The 20,497-nt window shown below is 52.3% G+C and overlaps 1 protein-coding gene across 3 annotated transcripts in view; it reads left to right on the top strand.

The window, feature by feature from the left end:
- Positions 1-20,497, top strand: part of COL15A1 (collagen type XV alpha 1 chain) — a 101,043-nt gene that overhangs the window by 67,791 nt on the left and 12,755 nt on the right. For all 3 annotated transcript variants that reach the window (XM_045780203.2, XM_045780201.2, XM_045780200.2), the window contains 16 exons: positions 216-251; positions 357-440; positions 1,807-1,872; positions 3,868-3,903; positions 5,813-5,875; positions 8,156-8,224; positions 8,334-8,369; positions 11,364-11,417; positions 11,513-11,572; positions 12,884-12,952; positions 13,075-13,116; positions 15,574-15,619; positions 17,668-17,748; positions 18,402-18,451; positions 18,554-18,655; positions 19,556-19,700. In XM_045780203.2, coding sequence (XP_045636159.2) covers positions 216-251; positions 357-440; positions 1,807-1,872; positions 3,868-3,903; positions 5,813-5,875; positions 8,156-8,224; positions 8,334-8,369; positions 11,364-11,417; positions 11,513-11,572; positions 12,884-12,952; positions 13,075-13,116; positions 15,574-15,619; positions 17,668-17,748; positions 18,402-18,451; positions 18,554-18,655; positions 19,556-19,700 — 1,039 coding nt within the window. The remainder of the gene's footprint in view (positions 1-215; positions 252-356; positions 441-1,806; positions 1,873-3,867; positions 3,904-5,812; positions 5,876-8,155; positions 8,225-8,333; positions 8,370-11,363; positions 11,418-11,512; positions 11,573-12,883; positions 12,953-13,074; positions 13,117-15,573; positions 15,620-17,667; positions 17,749-18,401; positions 18,452-18,553; positions 18,656-19,555; positions 19,701-20,497) is intronic.

Genomic DNA, 20,497 nt, shown 5'->3' with positions numbered 1-20,497 from the left:
GTTAAAGGGACACTCACCCTGTTCTGGGAGAGAGCTTCTGTGGGTGTTTCTTCTTTCTGACTCTGGAAGGGGAATTGGCCCATCATCTTTTGCTCCCATTATCTGGGGGCAAAATCCATATGGGCGCTTAGGGAGAGACGGCAATATGGGAGGATAGATGGGGAGTAAGCGAAGTGAAGAGAAGAAAACCAAAGAATGTTTGTTTGTTTTACCAGGGTCCCAAAGGAGAAAAAGGAGACCAGGGACCCAAGGTGAGGTCACAGATCTGAGGTGGAGCTGGGGGAAATTTCCAGCCAGGTTCTAGGCGCGTTATCCATGTACAATGAATTTTTCCCCCATATAACTGCTGTATCCAGGGTGACAGAGGCATGGATGGAGCCAGCATTGTGGGACCCCCTGGACCCAGGGGGCCACCAGGTCGCATCGAGGTCTTGTCCAGTGTGAGTATCATCCAGGTTGGAGCATGGCTGTGTATTTTCTGCCTTTGCTAAAGGGGAGAGAAGGTTGTCCACCAGTTCAGGGCCTTCGGGGCTGGTGGTTACACAGAGGGCACACAGCAGGCATCTGGCATTGGAGTTTCCACCTGCCAGCACGCCCTGCATGTCTGTTCCTACCCCCAGTTACCACCGTTCTCTCTCATGGCACTTCCAGAACACTCCTCTGGTTGGCAGCATTTGCAGTCAAAAGAATGGCTGTAACAGAGCTGTAACAGAGAGGTAGAGGAACGTAAGTGGGGGAACAAGTGAGGAAGTTGTTTTTGGGAGATGAGAAATTAAGGAAGACTTTCTGGAGGAGGTGTCTTTGAGCAGAGACTCGAGAGCTGAGAAGGATCTTACCAGATAAGTGTGAGGGACAGGACTTCCAGAAGTCAGTTGGCAGGGACACTCTGAGCCACATCTCAGAATAGAACGACGTGGGCGTGTCCAAGGCACAGGGAGCTGATGGCTGTGAAGGGCGTGGAGAGTGATGGAAATTTGTAGAGAAGGCTGGGATGGGGTTGGGACCAGAGCAAGGGACCCTTCATGTTAGGGCATCACATTGGTGAAGACTGTGGCCGTTTGGAGACAAATGATGTCCTACTGGTAGATGACAGAAAGACAAAAAGTCCCAAATAACTGGAAAAAAAGGATGACTAGAGTTTAAAAAAGGGGGGGGGGTTTAAAAATGTCAAGCATGAGTAAGGGTGTGGTGAAATAGTTAATCTCATACGCTTTAGCGACAGTGTAAATTGTATGGCCCCTTTAGACAGCTCTTTAGCAATCCGTTAAAACCAAAAATGCCCATACCCCCAGTTCCTCGTGGAACTATAGTGTATGGTTGGAGAAAGCAAGTGGAAAAGTAATACAGACAGCCTGATGCCATTTATGTAAAACAGGCACATGGACACACACACACCACCAGCACTGCAAGCTTTCTGTGAAGATATATATATATATATATATATATATATATATATATATATATATATATATATATATATATACACATATATAGATAGATAGATAGAGATAGATAGAGATATATATGCTTAAAAATATAGATGTGTGTTTAAAATTTTAAAAGCAAGCAGGCATTCATGTATTGTGCAAGCTTAAGGTTAACTGAAAGAAGAAAGTGCTACAGCAGCGCAGGGCTGTTTTGGAAGAAGTGGGGGAGGGGATGGATGTGTTGGCAGTGAGTTTAGGGTGTTCTCATGTCTGCCTGTGTTCTGTCACGCTGCGGTGACTTCAGTTAAAGCCTCGCCGCCAGGAGCAGGGTGGGACATGTGCTACCCTCTGTCTCACTGTCTGTTTCTTTTCTTTTCAGTCTTTGACCAACATCACCCACGGATTCATGAATCTCTCGGACATCCCTGAGCTCATGGGGCCTCCGGTGCGTATCCATAGCTGTCCTAGAGTGAGGGTCCTACCCAGATGCCCCTGCGGAAATGAAGTTGGGTTGGTTTGGAACCCTTTTAGCCCCTGAAGCGTGGAGCTAGAATATGTCAGAATAGAAGGGGAAAAGAATTTTGCATTTCTGAGAAACTGCTATCACACTAATTTGATTGTTCAGGGAGTTTTGTCCAATGCAGTGGAAGCTTCCAGTCTCATGTCTCAGAAGTATGTGTCATGGAAATCAGAGAATCATAAGTAACAAACCCATTGATGTCCATGTGATGGCTTTGGCCTGCTTTTCTTAACATGATCTCATTTCACAGAACGGGAAGAGCCTAGAGAGACCAAACCTTGTGCTAATGGGAAAACCAGCACACAAGGAGAAACATGACTTGCTTCGGACTTTCTAGCCCCCTGTTAGAGATCAGGAACACTCAGTGAAGCTACAGTATTTCTGCAAGTCCACAGAGTTGGTCTATGGCCACAGCAGGACCTAAGAGAAAGGAAGCTTCTTCCTGAGGTCTGGGCCACACACTCCCATGGCACCTCCCAGCATCTGCTGGTGACAACTGGGGAGAGAGGAAAGAGCTCTGAGGAGCCTTGGGGTCCCAGCCCACCTGCCACACACCACCCTGAGCCTCTGAGCCCGTTCTCTGATAATAGCTCACCAGCTTTGGGGCAGCTCGTGAGAGGTTGGCGCATGTGGACCTCCTTTGCAAATGGCGCACTTTGTGCAAGCCCACATGGAGACTGAGGCTTATGCTTCCACAGCTGGGCAGCCCAGATGTTTTCGGGGGGTCACCCACTCCTGTGGTCCCCACTGAGGTTGGCCTGAACCCCCACCACCCATGTCTTGGGGGACCTTGGTGCTCTCCCCAAGACTTCTGCAGATATCTGGGAGGCTCTTCTAGAACCAGTCTCTCCTGCTGGGAGACCTGGTGGTGGGTCCTTCCACTGTCTCTTCTGCACTATATCCACTGGGGCTCCCTTTCCTTGATATCTGGAACATTCAAAACACCCCAGTAATCAACCCCTAAAGCAAGCCAGCTATCAGGCAAAAGTGCTCTCACAGAGGGTCTTGGTATTTCCCAAACTATTGGAGGTTTGGGGTATTAGAGGGATTATTACTAAAGCAACGTACAGGCTCAAATCAACGATTTGGCCTCTCTGTTCTAAGAGTCCCTGGGTCTTGTCTGCCCCCACCCCTTCTCCCTCTCCCCACCTCTAGAATCCACCTTCCCCGCCAATCCCTGTCCTCCCCTTAGCAAATCCAGGCCCTCAAGGGTCCTTTTCAGTCCTAACGAAGGGCCAAGATTTTCCTACTCAGGTGCCCTTTCCTCCCTGAAGGGACTCAAGTCCCTGCCAGCACCCTCATGCTCTCCCACCCCACTGTATATACAGGGTATTGAGAAATGTGTTACTATCCAGTTGTCTCTCTCTTTATGTATTCTGCCAAACTCACGGACCTTTAATGAGTATGTGGCTACCTGAGCCAGCAGGCAGAGCCCTGGCCAATGTGGAGTGAACCACAGACTCTCTGTCTATTCTTCTCCGAGGGAGAAGAACTGCGTGTCACCAACATGCCCCCACTTCCACCCCCAAATACTTCAGGGCACTCTTTGGGCCCACTCCTCAGAAATGAAGGGCTTATTCTCCAAGAACATGTGTTGAGGTCCACGCTGAGTGGTTTCATAGAGCAGGAGTCAGCCACTTGAAATGCAGAGTCCTGCCTGGGGATGGGGTGGGTGTGGGGCCTCTAGGCTCCGGGCACAGTTTCTGGCTCGGTCACTAACTAGCCTTGTGACTCTGCACAGTTCCTTTCCCTCCCGGGCCTCGGCACCCTCCTCTACAAATGGATCATGAGATCCCCCCGTAGGAACACGCTTGGGCTTTTGGGAGGTGCTGGGAGGGGTGGGCGCCTGAGGCACAGTGGTCGTGCTGGCTCTGGAAATGCTACTCCTAACCCGCCTGTTTGGTTTTTGGTACGTCTCAGGGTCCGGAGGGCATACCCGGGCTGCCAGGATTTCCAGTAAGTACCACAGTAGCCCTCTTCCCTCTGTGCCCTGGGGCTGTGTTCATTCTGTTCCTTCCACCTAGAATGCCGTTCTCTTTCTGCATGACCAAGCTCTGTGGCCATCTTGTTCGTGTAACCTGTCCTCGTTGACCCCCACCTGGAGTGATCCTTTCCTCCTCTGAGTCCCATAGGCTTTATTTTCGGCTCTGCTGTGATTCTTTTCTGCCCTGAATAACAGTTATTTGTGTCCTTGTCTTTTTTTTTTTTTTCTCGATTTTACTGTGAACAGCTCATGATGGCTGGGTCTTATCTCTCTCTCCCACGGTACCAGCGGAAACCAGAGCCGGTGGTTGGCTTTCTATGAATGCAAGTGGATGAGTCAAGCATTTCGGTCAATAGATAGATAGATACGGTCGATACAGTCCCAGCAGATCAGTTTCCTAAAGCGAGGAGGTAGTAGCGATGGAGAATGGGGAAGGGGAATCACAGACCGGAAGTCCAATAATTCATAGTCTGTGTGCACACGATTGCGGTTTCCACCATGGAAGGCAAATATGCATTTCTGTGTAGAAAGTGATCAGTTCTGTCTCAACCGTTGAGCCTTGTGCTGAAGCTCAGGGCTCCAGCGTGAAAGCTACATGATTTCTCCAAGACACTCCAGCTCTGGAAGGTCCCAGTGCCAACAGGCCTATGCACTGTCTCCGGATAAATGAAGGAAATTTATCAACACTGTGACATAAATTAATTCTTGATGGTGGAATTACAAGTGATTTCTTTTTCTGTTTCTTTCTACTTTTCTGAACTTTTTACATTTTGTTAAAGGAGCATATTCAGTGATGACACTGAAAATACCTATGAACTAGACCTTAGACACAGGAGAGAGAGTGGCAGCCGTGGAGGGCGCCTCTTTGTTAAGAGAGAAAGAGGCCACACCTCTGAGCTCCGGCCGTGGCTTGGCTGCTTCAAACTGGTGGCATGTTCCAGAACACGTTTTCCTCTAGATGAGTAGTTCTGTGTTCCTGCGGGAGCCTCCAGGGCCAATTTAGGGAGTAAAGAGGGGGCCATTAAGGCAGGTTCCGGGCCCCCGACCTCTAATAAAGAAGCTCCATTTGACATATTTTATATATTGGGTTTTCATTGAAGTCTTGTTTGAGAAAAAAGGACTGAAAAGAGCTTCACTGCTAAAAAATAATAATAAATATTTGAAAGCCACTGCTCTCGTGGGTAACTCCCCCTTTAACCCAGCAGAGAAGACAGGGACTTGTGCAAAGCTCCATGGCAGTAAAGTGTGTAAGCCTTTTTGGGGCAGACGTCTGGCTATGAGTCATCGTCACAGGTATTCAGCATCTGTTGGAGTTGAGAAGAGGTCACCTCTGCCTGGTGTGCAGAACTTGGCTCTGCAGAGGGGCGGATGGGCGTTCCTGCAGGGGGAAGGGTATGGGCGGAGACGCAGAGGGGAAGGGGAAAGGCTCACCCTAGTGGGGTGACGGGGAGTGGGGGATGAGGTGCTGAGGCTGGCTGGGCTGGGTTTGGATGTCGGGCTGGGATGGTTGGATCCCATCCCATAGGTGGTAGGGAGCCACAGAAGAAGTAGAAGTCATGGAAGGTGAATGGTGGGTGGAGGCCGGCTACAGGATGGCCTGAAAGGACCCATGGGGCCAGCTGAGGCAGCAGGACCAGGCTGTTTCAACAGTGCCCATCGGAGGAAGCCTCCAGGCCTATTTACGCTCAGCTTTGTCTTCTTTCCACCAGACCACCATTCCTGCAGCACTTAAAATTAAGAAAATATCATGGCTCATGGTGACTTCCTCCCACCAGCAGAATGACACTCTCTATTCTTCTACTTTTTGAAAAAACACTTCCATTTGGTTAAAGCAGTTTAATCTTAACAAACTACAAAATAGCCTCTGATGATTCCTTCCAGGGCCCTCGAGGACCAAAAGGGGATACTGGCGTGCCCGGATTTCCAGGACTGAAAGGAGAACAGGTAAGAGGGAGCCAGGTATTTAGTAAGCTCACGCTCCAGAATTTGCTAAGCATTTCCAATTGGCTGAAAGCAGCTGTTCACTTTTAAAAACTTTTCGAGATATAATTCACATACGACAAAATCCACTCCTTAAAGGATTGTGAAGTTCAGTGATTCTTAGTATATTCACAAGATTGTGCAACCATCACTACCCAATTCTTGGACATTTTCATGCCAAGAAGAAACTCCCTATTTATTAGCAGTCACTCCCCAGCTATTAACTCTTCTAATCTCCATGGTCCTCCAAGGTGTAGGTGGGTCGTGGGTGGAGAAATGGATTCTCATCACAGTTTGGGAAAAGAACGCAACACGCCTTTGAATGTTGTTGTCGCGTGTGCTGTGCTTTGTCTAACAACCTGTGGGGAGCACCCATTAGAGTGTGCGCTCCCCGAGGGCAGGCCACATGCCAATTTCTTTTCTATGGTTCCAGTGCTTAGCATAGGTCCCGGTACCCAGATGGCACCCAAGACATTTATTAGATAAAAGAATATATAATTAATGAGTACAATGAAGGCTAATATTTAGAAATTATAAGCTGGGCGTTCTGCATTTGTACGGCAGTCTTGGTCCAAAATCTTTGGAATAAATATTTAGCATGCAAAGCATGTCCTTGGAGCTCCCAGGACACTGAACGGACCTTTATACCCTTCCACATTTGCCTCTTAGAATGAACTCCCCAATTGGTTTTTATAGATAAGGTGGAGAGTGACATCCCTCCACAGCTTGCAATGACTGGGGACTGGGTCATTAATTCATCTATGCATTCGTGTACTCATCCGTCGCATATCCGTCCCCTGGGGTGTGCCAGCCGGTTTCCCATAGTAGGCACTAGGGACATAGAAGTAAGACATGAGGAGCAGACGTGCAATCAGCTAACAGAAAGTATGGCTGTTGCTGTGCTGGAGGTCTGTGCAAAGCCAGTAGGAGCAGCCCTGGAGCCTGCCTTGAGAGTCACAGAGGGTGGGTATGTCTCCAAAAGGAGGGAGCACTAAGCTTCTCTCTTTCTCCCCCCACCATTCCACCCCAGCCTCCCAATAGGACCTCTTGTGTCTGTTGAACCATAATCTTAGAGAGGAGGGGGTGCAGTGTGCTGGGCAAAGGGGTCTAAGTTTGGTGCCACATGGGGTGATGTCTTGGGATGCTTTTCGATGTCTTGCGATGCTTTTCGCTGCCGTGGGTCTTTGGCAAGCAAGAATGGTTCTTGCCTTAAACACAGTTTCTAGAGGGACCTACATGCCATCGCCGCCCCTAATCTCCTGCCATCTTGAAAACTGGGATGGCGCCCAGCCAGCTGTGCTCCAGCCCTCACGGCAAATGCGCTTTCTCTTGCTCTGCCTCTAACACTTTTGTGCTTGTCCTTCTCACTGCTGCCGTGCTCAGGACTGCCTTCCCTCACCAGTGGAGTGGTAAGATCCGAATATGAGGTGTGGGCTCGGGGACGGAGGGAAGAGGCTGCTCTGCTTGCTTTGGCACCACTGTCCTGGCTGTTTCTGGCCCCGTGGAAGGGAGACTTTCGTGGGGTCCAGCCCAGCCCCCCAGGGGCCAGTGTTGAAGTTTGGGGCCAAAGCCTCAGAGTGATATAGAGAGTTCGTCCCCCCGGGCTTCTCTGTGCACAATATCTTCTTGGAAGCCTCCTGGGAGAAGTAGGTGGCTCTGCTGAGGACAGGATTTGGGGCAGGATTTGCCTCCGGTCTCCCCAGCTCCCCAGCATCTGAGATAACTTTGCCCTGATCAGGTTTGCACAGGATCCCGGAGTTAGGGGACAAAGTTCCACATGGTGACACAAGACCTCTATGTTGAGAGAGGCTTCTGGTGTTCATACCTTTGTCTCTTTTCCAATTGCAGATGTTTTCGCAAGAATAAAGATTGTTAGGAAAGCAAACCACCAAATAAATTAGGAGTCAGAGGTTTTCAGAGGGGTGCCGTGTAGCAAGAGGTGGGGAGGACCTCACCAGGACGGTCCTGGAGGGTAGGGGGTGAGGATGCAGATCCGGCAGCAGTGGGAGCCCTGGAGGGCGGGGGGCTTGCAGGACCCCAGCCTGGTCCTGGGCTGTATGGGGGGAATAATCCAGAGAGCACCCCTGAGAGGCTGCTGCCGTTCTCTCCCCAGTGACAGGTTATGTCAAAGCGGTGGGGCGGGAGGGGCGGGGGCGGGGCTGGAGGACTTGGGGGGTGAGGGAGCCTCAGGATGAGGCAGTGAGGAGGAGGCCCCACTTCATCGAAAGGTTCTCTGAATTGCAGGGCGAGAAGGGAGAGCCAGGTGCCATCCTGACAGGGGACATTCCTCTGGAACGGCTGCAGGGGAAAAAGGTAATCGTGTCATCAGACCCCGAAGGCACACATCTATGCCAGCATCCCATGTTTGTTCCCGCCACAGACTGTGTTCTCTGAATGACAAGTTCGTATCTCCCTGCTTTAGGGTGAACCTGGAGTGCACGGAGCCCCGGGACCAATGGTAAGCCAGAGCACCTCTCAGCTGGGTCTGGCCTGAGGGCTGAAGGGTTTGTCATACTTTGGCTCCATTAGACTGAGTTGTCCCGGTTGTGAAAATAGGAAGGATGTGGCAAGATGCGTGTGGATTAGGGCAGGTGGCAAGATGCGTGTGGAATAGGGCAGGGGTCAAGATGCGTGTGGATTAGGGCAGGTGGCAAGATGCGTGTGGATTAGGGCAGGTGGCAAGATGCGTGTGGAATAGGGCAGGTGGCAAGATGCGTGTGAAATAGGGCAGGTGGCAAGATGCGTGTGAAATAGGGCAGGCTAATTGTGATGAAGTAAGGGTCTCACGGGTTTAACAGCAGCTGCTTGTCTCTCATTCCCGCCAAGCCCACAGCAGTGGGCAGAGGCCCGCCGAGGAGCCTCTCCCCTCCCAGCAGTGACTCAGGGACCCAGGATGCTTCCGTCCTGTGACTCCACCATCTGGTGCCTTCGAGGCCACACTGGCATCTTCCAGGGGGCGGGCTGAGGCTGGGGAGGGGAACGAGGTCGTGGAAGGTGGTGAATATCACCTGTAGCACATTCTACTGGCCAGAAAGAACTCAGGTGCCTTGGGGCAGGGGTGTGGTTGAGCTGTGTGCCGGGGAAGGTGAGGAGCCCCGGATGGTGCCGCCCACGTGCACCAGTTGAGGCGCCATTGCCCCGGGGGCCCCTCGGAGGAATCCCAGAGAGTCTCTCTGCTTTTTGGATTCTAGTTGGGGGACCACAGCTCCTTTGCCATGAGGCCTCGAGCGAGTCCATTTTTCTCTGGGCTTCTGCCTTCCCAGCTGTAAGGGGAGGTGTTGAATTAGTACTAGATGATGTGATAGGGCCCTTCTCGCCTTACTTGCTCTAGGAATCTGTAACCCAGTTGGGCTGCGGAATGGTTTTGTAAGCTACCAGTTCTCTCCAGAATGAGCTACAAACCTCTCTGTCCTATCGTCCCCCCCACAAAGAACAAGAAAATTCAGGTGTAGGAGCCCCACTGTGGGCCAGACGCGCCGAGGCTTCCCGCCATTGCATTTCATCCTCAGCACCCTGAGAGGCGAATATCAGAATCCCCACTTTAGAGACCAGGACACTGAGGTCAAAGAGAGTGAGGAGGTCGTCCTCTGTCACACAGCTTGTAAGTGGTACACTGGGGATTTCAACCAAGCCTGTCAGACTCTGTGTCCGGGTTTCTCCCACTGCCTCCAGGAAGCATTTCTTCGGAAGCATTTTGGCCTGGAGATTTGCACATGGGGTTGGTTTGGCCGAAGCTGGACCGCAGGCCTGGAGAGAAAGGACCTCACAGACACATGTCTTTGGTGAATGAATGGCTCATAACCTCCAAGGTGCATCCTTCAAAGGACGTTCTGAGGCCTTTGGTCCCTTAAGTCAGGCAGCATGGATGCCGTGCAGAGGAGAAACTGTAGGTTAAGGCAGACTGGGGGAGTATTGTGTTAACCACTGGTTAACCACTTACTAGCGTCCAGTACCATGGGAAACAGCGGTAGTTAGCAATGGTGGCCAGCTGGCTGCTGCAGGTGGTGCGTCGGTTGTTCCGACCGAAGTCCGGTGTGCGCTCTGCTTGCCACATGCAGATAGAAGGGAGCGCCTTCTTCTGATTTGCATAAAGGTACCAATAGGGCAGCTGTGGCCCGCATGACTAGTACAGCTTACACTTCCTTTGCAAATTCCCTACTCGTGGCTCATGGATCATCAGCATCACCTGGGAGCTTGTTAGAAATGCAGAGCCTTAGGCCCCACCCCAGACCTCTTGCGTTTGCATTTTGACACGATCCCAGGTGATGCCTATGCACACTAATGTTTGAGAAGCTCTGCACTAGAACATTCCACCAAGTGGCCTGTGCCCTGTGATTCCTTCTGTTCTTGCTTTTCTTTCATTAGGAGTAATGTGGGCTGGGTCCTTTACATCCAGAGCCTGTTTCCTCTCAGCTTTGCCATTTTCCTGGGCGTGGCTATACATGTTAATGTCAGCGGGAAGAAGGGACTTGGCTTGAACTAGTCATTCCCCGGGGAGACAGGGCAGACCCAGCTACAGAAGCTGGGAAGTGCAGACTGCAGGTAGAGCTTTTCTGGGAAGAGGTCGTGGGCATTGTATGTATTCTGGATGCCAGAAGGTGTGAGGGTTCCTGCAGGAGATTGGAACAGGGCAGTGTTTCTAGAAGCATGAAGACGGAGAAAGCCAGCACTGGAATGAGTAAGGGTCCAAAGGTCAAGGACTCCTCTGGAGAAGTGGGGTGCCAGCCCTAGACTCTGGTCCTGAGAGACAGGTAGGAGCAAGGCAGAAGCCCAGTCCTGGAGCAGGTCCTCAGGCTGGGCTGGCATGAGGGTGAGGCAGGGTAGCATTATTCCAGTCGGAGACATGGGACAGCTGGGACATAGACCTAGAGCAAAGGTCCGGTTTCTTTTTTTTTTTTTTTTTTTATGATTTTTATTTATTTATTTGTCAGAGAGAGAGAAAGAGAGCACAAGCAGGGGGAGCGGCAGGCAGAGGGAGCAGCAGGCTCCCTGCTGAGCAAGGAACCCGATGCGGGACTCGATCCTAGGACCCTGGGATCATGACCTGAGCCAAAGGCAGACGCTTAACCCGCTGAGTCACCTGGGCGCCCCAAACGTCTAGCTTCTAAGTTACGCCAGCACCCAGCTACCTGGGGGCTGAGGCCCTGAGCTGCTACTGATCTCCGGCTCCTTTGGTAGCCCCGACTGAGAGGGTGGGGTCCGGAGTCTGGGGTGGGGCAGAGCCTGCAGGAGCACCTGGGGAGGTAAGGGGTGGAACAGTTGGTCCCAGCTGAGAGCAGAGAGGTTGGGAGACATGGTGCCTGGCAGGTGGATACTTCATAATTGCCGTTGTCCTCCTTCCTCCCCTCAGTGATTCATCCTTACCCTGCTCACAAAGGCAGGCCAGTGCCCCCCATCTCCCTGGCCCTTGACTTTCTGTTCTTTTCTAATTTGATATTTGTTTTGCCTCTAGGGGCCCAAAGGACCGCCAGGACACAAAGGAGAGTTTGGCCTTCCTGGAAGACCTGTAGGTGTCGGTATTCCTCAGACTGGATTGAAGGGCGGACACGTGGGCTAGGGGCTGGGCAGTGGGTTTACTAAGGCGTCGCCTGTGGGTTTCAGGGTCGTCCGGGACTGAATGGCCTCAAAGGCGCCAAAGGAGACCGAGGGATCATGATGCCGGTGAGTGACATGACCTCTGTCTCAACCCCGTGCCCCCTGGGGACAGAGCCCTGAGTCCAGCGTACAGAGGAGGACCGAGAGAGTGCCACGTCCAGCGAGTGGGGCTTGCAGACAGAGTCTTGAGGAATGTTTTTCTCCTTCCTCCGTTGCCACTTCCAGAGACCCTCCAGCCCAGCCCGTCCTCCAGCTCACTCTCAGGAGGGTCCCTGTCACTGAAAGCACCTTCGTGGAACATCAGCTTCCTTGTCCAGACCCAAGAGGGAGGATGGGAGAAAGCAATCCGGGTGTAGTCAGGAAATCTGGTCTCAAATCCTAGTCCTGTGAGCCTGGGGTAATATCCCGTCTTCCCTCCGTACCCAGTCCCAGGGATTTCGCACATCCCTAGGGCTCAGGAGCTGTTTGAGAGCGCATCTCGAAGGTGGGTCAGCCGCTCGGGCAGAGCCTCACAGGATGGCGGACGCTGGGGGCCTCAGCAGGGTCCAGAGCCTACAATCAGGAAGCCAGCATTTATTGAGCACCTACTCTGTGCCAGCCTCCACAAAGTCTACTTTTGTTTGTACCACACTGTCTCTCCTTTGTATGTCCAGAAACCAGAAATGCACTTTTCCTGAGGCTTGTGGGGCCTGGCTCACACCCGTCACGCCCACTGCAGCTGCTAGGGAAAGCAGGCACTCATGCCCTCACTTAGGATGACGAGTGCAGCTTCCGAGCAGGCCAGACTCCTCATGCCTGTGGTCAGAGCCTCACCCCTCCTGCTGCGAGGTCCTGCTTCAGATCCAGGCTTGGAGAAGAAAACAGTGTGTGGTATTAAGGCCAGGCTGACCTGGCTTTGAAAATAGCTCTGCTATTGAGCAAGAGTTTTGCATTTATTTTTGCATTTATGAGACATTCTCCCAGGTACTGTGTCCGTTGAAGGGCCCTCCCCGCCCCACCAGCCCCTCCATACTAGGGATGTGCTGGTGGAGAGGTGGTGGGTTCTGGGTTGGCTGAGCGTGCTGTGGGAGTCAGAATCGGAGTTCCGACTGTGTGGCCTTGAGCGGGTCACTTCCCCTCTCTGGGCCTCTGTCTCCATTTGTTAACTGGGGAGACTGCTTGCTCTGCTGCCTCCCCCACGGGTTGCTGTGAAGACGCCATGGGGTCCCGGATATAGCTGTGTCTTGAGAAGTGTCAGGTCTACCTGTGGGAGAAGTTAGTCAACTTCAGAGGACTCTTCTTTTTGCATTGTGTCCTCAAATCCTGGAGAAAATATCCCATGGTGCCTCTGCCCTCACAATAACCTGAACCCAGGAATGGTCTTTCTTCTCCCTTCAGGGCCCACCTGGCTTACCTGGTCCTCCAGGCCCCCCAGGACCTCCTGGAGCTGTGATTAACATCAAAGGAGTAAGTTGGTTGGGGCGGGGGAGGGAGATCTTCAGGGAACAGCAGGGAACGGGCCCCAGACTGGCCTAAGCTGGAATGGGGGCTCCTGATGGCCTCACTTCTCTTGTTCTCACTTCACACAGGCTGTCTTCCCCATACCAGTCCGGCCACACTGTAAAACGCCGGTAAGTAGTGTGCAGTCACTGCCTTACAGACCAGACTTTGGCATAGAAAGCAACCTAGAGAAGGTGATCAGTCTTTGTCTTGAGCCCCTGCAGTCCGTCAATGTCCTCTTTGATGTCTCCTATCACCTACATATAGACCCTGAAGTAAGTAGCTAGAAGCTTCTAGAAAACACGCCATGGCAATGAAACATACTGGGTCTTCTAAAGGTGCACGTGCTGTCAGAGTGTTTCTTTTAATGCATCAGGAGAGCAGTGTCTCGTTATTGTAAGCACATTAGCTTCATGCATGGAGCTGTATCGTAAGAAGGATTACAACCCCCTTAAAAGTATCAATGGGAAAATAAAGCAATTCCAGTCAGTGTTCTGTGCATTAGGAACTGTGGGCTCAGACCTACAACTGAGTGTGTGCTGTCCCTTCCCAACTGGTGTGTTGCACAGCACACAACCCTGAGAGGCCAGCGCCCTCCCACCCACTTTATAATGAGCAAGCAAACTGTGACTCAGACAAGCTCACTGACTTGTCCAGGGTCATGGTCCTGACAGAGCCAGGGTCTTCACAGGTCCCCTGGCCACCAGGCAGCAGGTGCGGGCACTGTGATTCCCAGGGGTCAGGCACATGCCTGGTCACCCAGCTAGGCAGCGGCAATGTCACTGAGGTCTTCCCTCTATTGGGAGGGTCCTGTTTCTGTGGGGAAGGCTAGGGAGAGAGGGCCTGTCCCCGTGCACAGGCATTAGTCATGGAACGATGTGTGATCACTTTCTCATTCATTCAACAAGTATTTCTTGAGGACTTGCTGAGAGCCAAGTACTCTGCTGGACCCTGGAGACACAGGGATAAACTAGACAGGCGTGGCCTCCCTTCTCAGGAGTTGCAAATGACAGTTTACAAAGATTCTTTGAAGTGGGCTCATAATTGATGCTTATTGGGTGTGGTGGTGAGGGTTGGGTCAGAAGCTTTTAAATGACGCAGTCTGGCTGAGTATTTGCCTGGACATCTCTCCGTGTTGAAATTTTGAGGCACCCAAGTCTGCAGCCCAGGGCCCGGGAACTCTGGCCTAGAATGCCAGGACCCACTAAGACGACCAAGGGGCCTACTGGCTCCCAGATCTCCATGCGGACCACAGCAAGCCAGATCATGTTATGTCGATGGCCTGAAGGGACACCTCTGAGAGATGGCTGCATTCCATCTCCTTCTCATACAGAAGGAGAGACTGTCTGCTCTAGGGCCCCCATGAGTTTGTGCCCGAAGCCCCCCTCCAATAACACGGTTCCAGGTGTCAATGGACCAGCATGGGGCAGCACTCGACAAACTTGAGATTGTTGTAAAAACGCTACTGTAGTCATCACGAGCCTGTGCTAGCACCCTTTGCTGTAGCCACGGCCTCTGGGGTCCTGAGGTTCTGGAAAAGAAACCAAAGATGAGCTCAGAGCATTTTTGATGAGTTTTTCATTTCACATTGCCTGGCCAGACACCAGGGACATTTCTGGACCAGCTCTCAAAATGGACACTTGAAAAAGAACTGCTTTCTGTCGTATCCATCATGCCATAAGCCCCTTCTACTTTCAGCCCCTTTCTGACACCACCACGATGTCAGCCCATGTCGGGAGTGCAGGAACCCTATCAGCATAGCCACAAGATATCAGCTTGGCACTGCAGCCTTCATCTGTAGCATTGAAATGTTGTTCCTGGGGATTCCTATCCGTGTCCCCCCAATTCCCTTGGTGACCCCTGAGCAACTCGTGACCCTCTACCCAAAAGCAGGAAGATCCTGGTGCCAGAGGGTCATTTTGATTCCACATATCAACGGGCAGAGAGTGAAGTTGGCTATTAAAAGCAGGGTTGCAGGTGGCTCTGTTTTATAGATAAGAAAATGCAGGAATCTGGGAATGAACTAGGAAGGAGTTTTATCTAGGATAACTTGGGTGCCAGACCCTCGACTTGTAATGGGGAGTCTAGAATAGCCCTTCAACCAAATGCTAACCCCCCTTGTTAATTACCACTACCATCATCAGCTCCCGTTGATTACATGCGTCCTTGATTCTATGTGGCACTAGAACTCACGTCTGGCCCAGCCTCGTGGCTGGGTACATCACTCCCTTGGATGCTTGACCTCTCACATTAATCAGTCCTAAGTCATGAGAAAGGAGGCTAAGAACGCTCAGAGTTGGCCACGATTTGTTATCTTGAAGCTTTGCGCTAGCCCTTTGCAGAGTTGTTCGGCCAGTAAGTCTCCTCCTGGCCTGGCTGCGTAATGCCGCCCGCCTCCGCCCAGTTGAAGGCCTGGTTTGGCCTGTGCAATGAGGGCCACTGGGGAGCTCAGGGCTTTGGGGGCTCTAGAGCCAAAGAAGGGCTGACTTCATGACACCGTGCCTCCTGCCACATGCCTCCAGGATAGGGGACAGTGGCACCCCAGGACAGGGTTTACCCTTTGTGACCTTGGCTCTCTTCCTCTCCAGGTTGACACCACTCATGCTGGGAATTCAGAACTCATCACCTTTCATGGTACAGTTTCCCTTCTTTACCTTATGGTTCTGTGGGAATTTCCAGACTCTCGTAGCTCTGCAGAAGGTGGTCCGCACTCCCAGTGCTGGGCCTAAGACTCACGGATGGGAAGATCTGCTGCATGCGGTGGGAGCAGGGGTTGCTGGGCCAGCGCTGTGGGGCTGGGCACCTCTTTCTGGTTTTGTCACACATCTGTACGTTCTGTCATCTTGGCTGGGACTTCCAGCTGGCAGGAGGTACTCCATGTGTCCATTCGTTTGTTAATTTGTTCAGAAAGCATCCACTGAGACCACAGTTCATGGTAGCATCCCATGCATTGGGCTGAGGCAGTTGAATCCTACACCGTTCCTGCCACCCAGGCCCTTAGACTCCATGAGATGGAACTATTTTAAAAATCATGATAATGCAACGTGCCAAGACCGAATAGAGGGAAGGGCCGGGGGTTTCAGAAGACCTTTGCTTCAGAGTGTTTTGGACCAGCAGCAGCAGCATCTGCTGGGAGCATGTTAGAAATGCAGCATGTCAAGCAGCACCACGGGCCTTCCGAGTCCGAGGCCGCGCTTTAAGCTCCTCGCTGAGACGTGTGCACAGTGAAGTGTGAGAGGCGCTGGCTCTGGGCATCTGATTAGTAAGTATCCACAGAGGGCATAGGTCAGGAGACAGGAGCCTGCAGGGGAGGCACTCACTCTGGGTCCCTGTCCCCACACCCCCGTCACTCTCTTTGTCCCCCTTTTGACTGAGAGGTCTGAACACTTGCCGCTGAAACAGGCGAAGGTTGTTTTTGTCCCACGACTGACGTCTGGCCCTGCTCTGTTGTCCGTGGCCCGCCAGGCAGTGGTCTCCCTGATGATATCTGGCCCCGTGGTTTTTCTGTTGCTTTTGGTTACAGGGTCCAGACGGCTTTCACCCTCTATGCTCAGATGCAGTTCAAGGCTCTCCCCCTGCCGCTGGTGCAAGGTGGACCTTGGGGAGGCAGAGTAGAACTGGATTTGCCGTTTCAGACCCTCAGTGGTTCCCCGTCCTCACAGGCCACTCTGGGGGCGGGGGAGGGAACAGGACAATCCCTGGTGAGCCTGTGTCCCGCTGCTCACTTGTGGTTGTTGCTCCTGCCCGTGGGGTGAGCAGCCTCACTGGTGGTGGTGAGCTCGGTATCCCCTTCTCCGGGCTTCACCGCTGAGCTCACTGTGGGTGGGTGGAGGTGTCGCCACCCCGGCCCTGCGATTGATCTCCCCGCTGACCCCCAGCTGGCGGCATCGTGCCTCTGGTTCTCAGCCCCTTCCCCCATGCTCCGAAGCCTGAACCCCCAGCCCCGTCTCTAGGCTCCAGGGTGCTGCTTGGTTGATCTGTCACACCTCGTGGGAACTAGGAATGCAGAGATCTAGTGTCTTCCCCACCCGTCAAAGTGATACAGGGGATTGCTTCCCTTCCCATTGCTGAAGTCCCAGAAGGCTCCCGCCATGCCTCTCCTCCATATAAAGAGTTGGAGAGAGGGGGTGCTTCTGATAAGCCTTGAGGGCTGGTGGTGGGGGACACGGTTGGCGTCCTTCCAACTTTGTACATGGACTGCTTAGCAGCGTTGGTGTCCTCTGAGGGCACTCCTGGGAGCGTCCTCTCCTCCCCTGCACCACCGTGGTGCACAGGCAGAGGTGAGATGGGACGGGGAGCTTGACCAGGTGTTGAGCGTATGAGGCTGCGTGCATTCAGCTGTCCGGGAGAGGGTTAACGCAGCCTGTGCTGGGGCCCCCACCATGCACTGCTGGCACCTGAAGGTTAGCACTCACTGCGTCCTGCCTCCAGTTATCCCTAACTCTGTCTGCCCCCCCAGGGGGCAGAGCTTTGCAAGATGAGGAACTGTGTCTGATGTATCCACCTCTGCTCTCCCCATCATTTAGCAAAGGATTTCATACCTTCACTAGGCCTTCGTGTATTGAGTGGCCTTTGCTAAAGGGGCGCAGTGTGAAACTTGTCTCAGAAACATTTTATATAGAATGAAGGTGATTTTCCATTGTTTTTGTTTCCTTTTTTAACATATATGTGTTTGGTGGCAGGTGTTAAAGGAGAAAAAGGATCCTGGGGTCTTCCCGGCTCAAAAGGAGAAAAAGGCGACCAGGGGGCCCAGGGACCACCAGGTATTCCAACTACTGTTCTGGATCTTGCCTTTGATTTTTGCTCCTGAGAAAGCCAACTGAACCGGAAAGTGAGACGCATTCTATTACCACTGTGACCACAAGCTCCACAGAGTTCTAGAGACCCAGTCATGGGCCACACATACTTGAGATGGGACATTGTCAAGAAAGACCAGTTCCGGTCATTCGTGCTACCTGTGAAAAACGAGGCCCAAAGAGTTCCGGGGAAATGCCCAGGATCCCACAGTGTCTGGGTTGTGGGGGGCCAGCCTAGGACTCATTTCTGTCTCCACGTCCAGTGCCCACTCTGTGGGCTAAACCGTTGTGAGGTCACTTCCACTGGGGAATAATGATGGTTGCCAACTTGGAGACTTTTATATATTTATTTTTTTAAAGATTATTTATTTGAGAGAGAGAGTGTGTGCACTAGCAGGGGAAGGGACAGAGAGAGAAGGAGAGAGAGAATTGTCAACCAGACACCCCAATGAGCATGGAGCCCAGTGTGGAGCTTCATCTCACAACCCCGAAACCACGACCTGAGCTGAAATCAAGAGCCGGACACTCAACTGACTGAGCCACCCAGGCGCCCCTGGAGACTTATATTTTTGAATTTCTGAGGTTATAGTTGTGAATTTTACACAGCATTTCTTTTTCAGGCCCTCCAGTGGACCCAGCCTACCTGAGACACTTTCTGAACAGCTTGAAAGTGAGTTTTTCTCTATCAGACATTTGGCCTGTGTTTCCAAGTGCTTGGGCTTACGTCATAGACTGCTTCATCTTACTCTTACCGAATGTTCTCCGCTTGCAGGGAGAGAATGGAGACCGGGGGATCAAAGGAGAAAAAGGAGACTCTCATGGTGACTTCTCTGTGTCAGGGCCTCCAGGCCTGCCAGGAAGTCCTGGCGTGGTTGTGAGTAGTGACTTCTCCTCACCATCTGCCTCAGTGAGTCACAGCCTTCCCTGAAGCCCCCCCAGCGGGACTAGGCAGCTGGAGAGGCCAGGGTCTGTCTCAGCACCACAAGCTGGAGGCAGGACTGCGCATGGGCCTCTCTCCCTCATATTTATTTACTGATGGGGAGGTTGGCTGAGGCCCACGGAGGAAAGGTTGCTGGCCGTGGCCATATGCATCCAGGTAACTTCCAGGTCGCTAACCCCACTGCCTTATTCATGTCTGTGGTGGAAAATTCGCTCAACCCATGGAGTTACTGATGGTGAACATATCAGATAATGAAGGCTGAGTGGAAGATGAGGGAGATATTTTTAGAGGGACTGTTTGATTCTTCTGAAATTTCATCAAAGAAGGAGCCCCTGGGTAGGCTTGGTCTTCTTAGGATGCCAAGTTTCTCCAGCTCACAAGAGACAAATTCAGGTTATGCCTCCAATGAGATTATGACCAGATCATGACCCGCAGGCACCCTAAGCAAACTGTGGTCCCAGAGCTCACCGTGAGGGTGGGCCCAGCAGAGCCAGGAGACCAGGGGTCCACTTCCACCTCTGCTGCGAATTGGCTGTGACACTTTGAACAAGCCGCCTCCCCTCTGTGTGTGTGTTTCCTAATCTGTGAAATGCAGAGTCGGGGCCCTTCTGACTCCAGGGCTTTCTGTTTTGGACGTAGTGACATTAAGCATAATGACCGGGCTACTGTTCTCTGGGTCTTATCCCACCTGAACTGTGCCCGGCATGGAGGATAGCGATAGCCACAGCTGGTAGTTACTGCCTTTTAACCAAGACCCTCCTGTAGAGAAGAGCTGGGACTTCTAGAGATCGAGGCTGCGTTCTCTCTTCTGTTACTGTGCTCTTGCCTTGACAGGGCCAGAAAGGGGAGAGTGTCGTCGGGCCCCAGGGACCCCCGGGGGCTCCTGGTCTGCCTGGGCCTCCTGGCTTTGGAAGACCTGGATCCCCTGGGCCACCAGGACCCCCAGGGCCACCAGGACCCCCAGCGATCCTTGGAGCAGGTCAGTACTGTGAATGGTGGTCATTTATCCTGTCCTTGCTGTTGTGCTCAGGTTCAGTCACCACATCTGAGTGGCATGTCCGAGCCACATTATGTGACAGAGAGCTATTTCCTGCACAGAGCTTGCTTTCTTTTCTTTTTTTTTAATTGATATATAATTTACATGCCATAAAATGTACCCATTCCAAGTGTACAGTTCAGTGGATCTTAATATATTCACAAGGTCGTCCAGCCATCTCCTCTCCCTAATTCCAGAACATTTTCATCATCCCCAAAAGATACCCTGCACCAATGAGCCGTCATTCTTTCCCTCCTCTCCCCGCCAGACCAGGGTCCGCAAAGATGTACTTTCTATGTCTCTGGCTTTGCCTAGCCTGGGCCTGTCCTATCCGTGGAATCGCACTGTATGTGGCCTTCTGTGTCTGGCTTCTTCCCCTCAGCATAACGTGTTCCAGGCCTATCCGTGCCGTAGCGTGTGTCAGCACGTCCTTCCGTGTTCCGGCTGAGTAATTGTCCATGGTGTGAACACACTAGCTTCTGTTGATGCACTCGGCGCCTGACGGACACCCGGGTTGTTTCCGTTTCTCAGCTGGTGGGAATAATGCTGCTGGGAACATTCTCGTGCATGTTTTTGTGTGGACATAGGTTTTCTCCCGGGTCTGTGCTCCTAGGCGTGGCCTTGCCCAGTGGCAGAGACACATGTTCACTCTGTTTCGCTTTTGGAGGACCTGCTAACCTGCTTTCCAAAGTGGCTACCCCATTTTTGCATCCCCTCCAGCAGCATGGGCAGGCTCCGGT

This window comes from Ursus americanus, chromosome 18 (genome assembly GCF_024610735.1).
Source record: "Ursus americanus isolate L20-20 chromosome 18, mUrsAme1.1.p, whole genome shotgun sequence".
In the NCBI taxonomy this organism is placed as follows: Eukaryota; Metazoa; Chordata; class Mammalia; order Carnivora; family Ursidae; genus Ursus; species Ursus americanus.
Note: the sequence above shows the minus strand (reverse complement) of the source record. Positions and strands in the feature narration are given on the sequence as shown.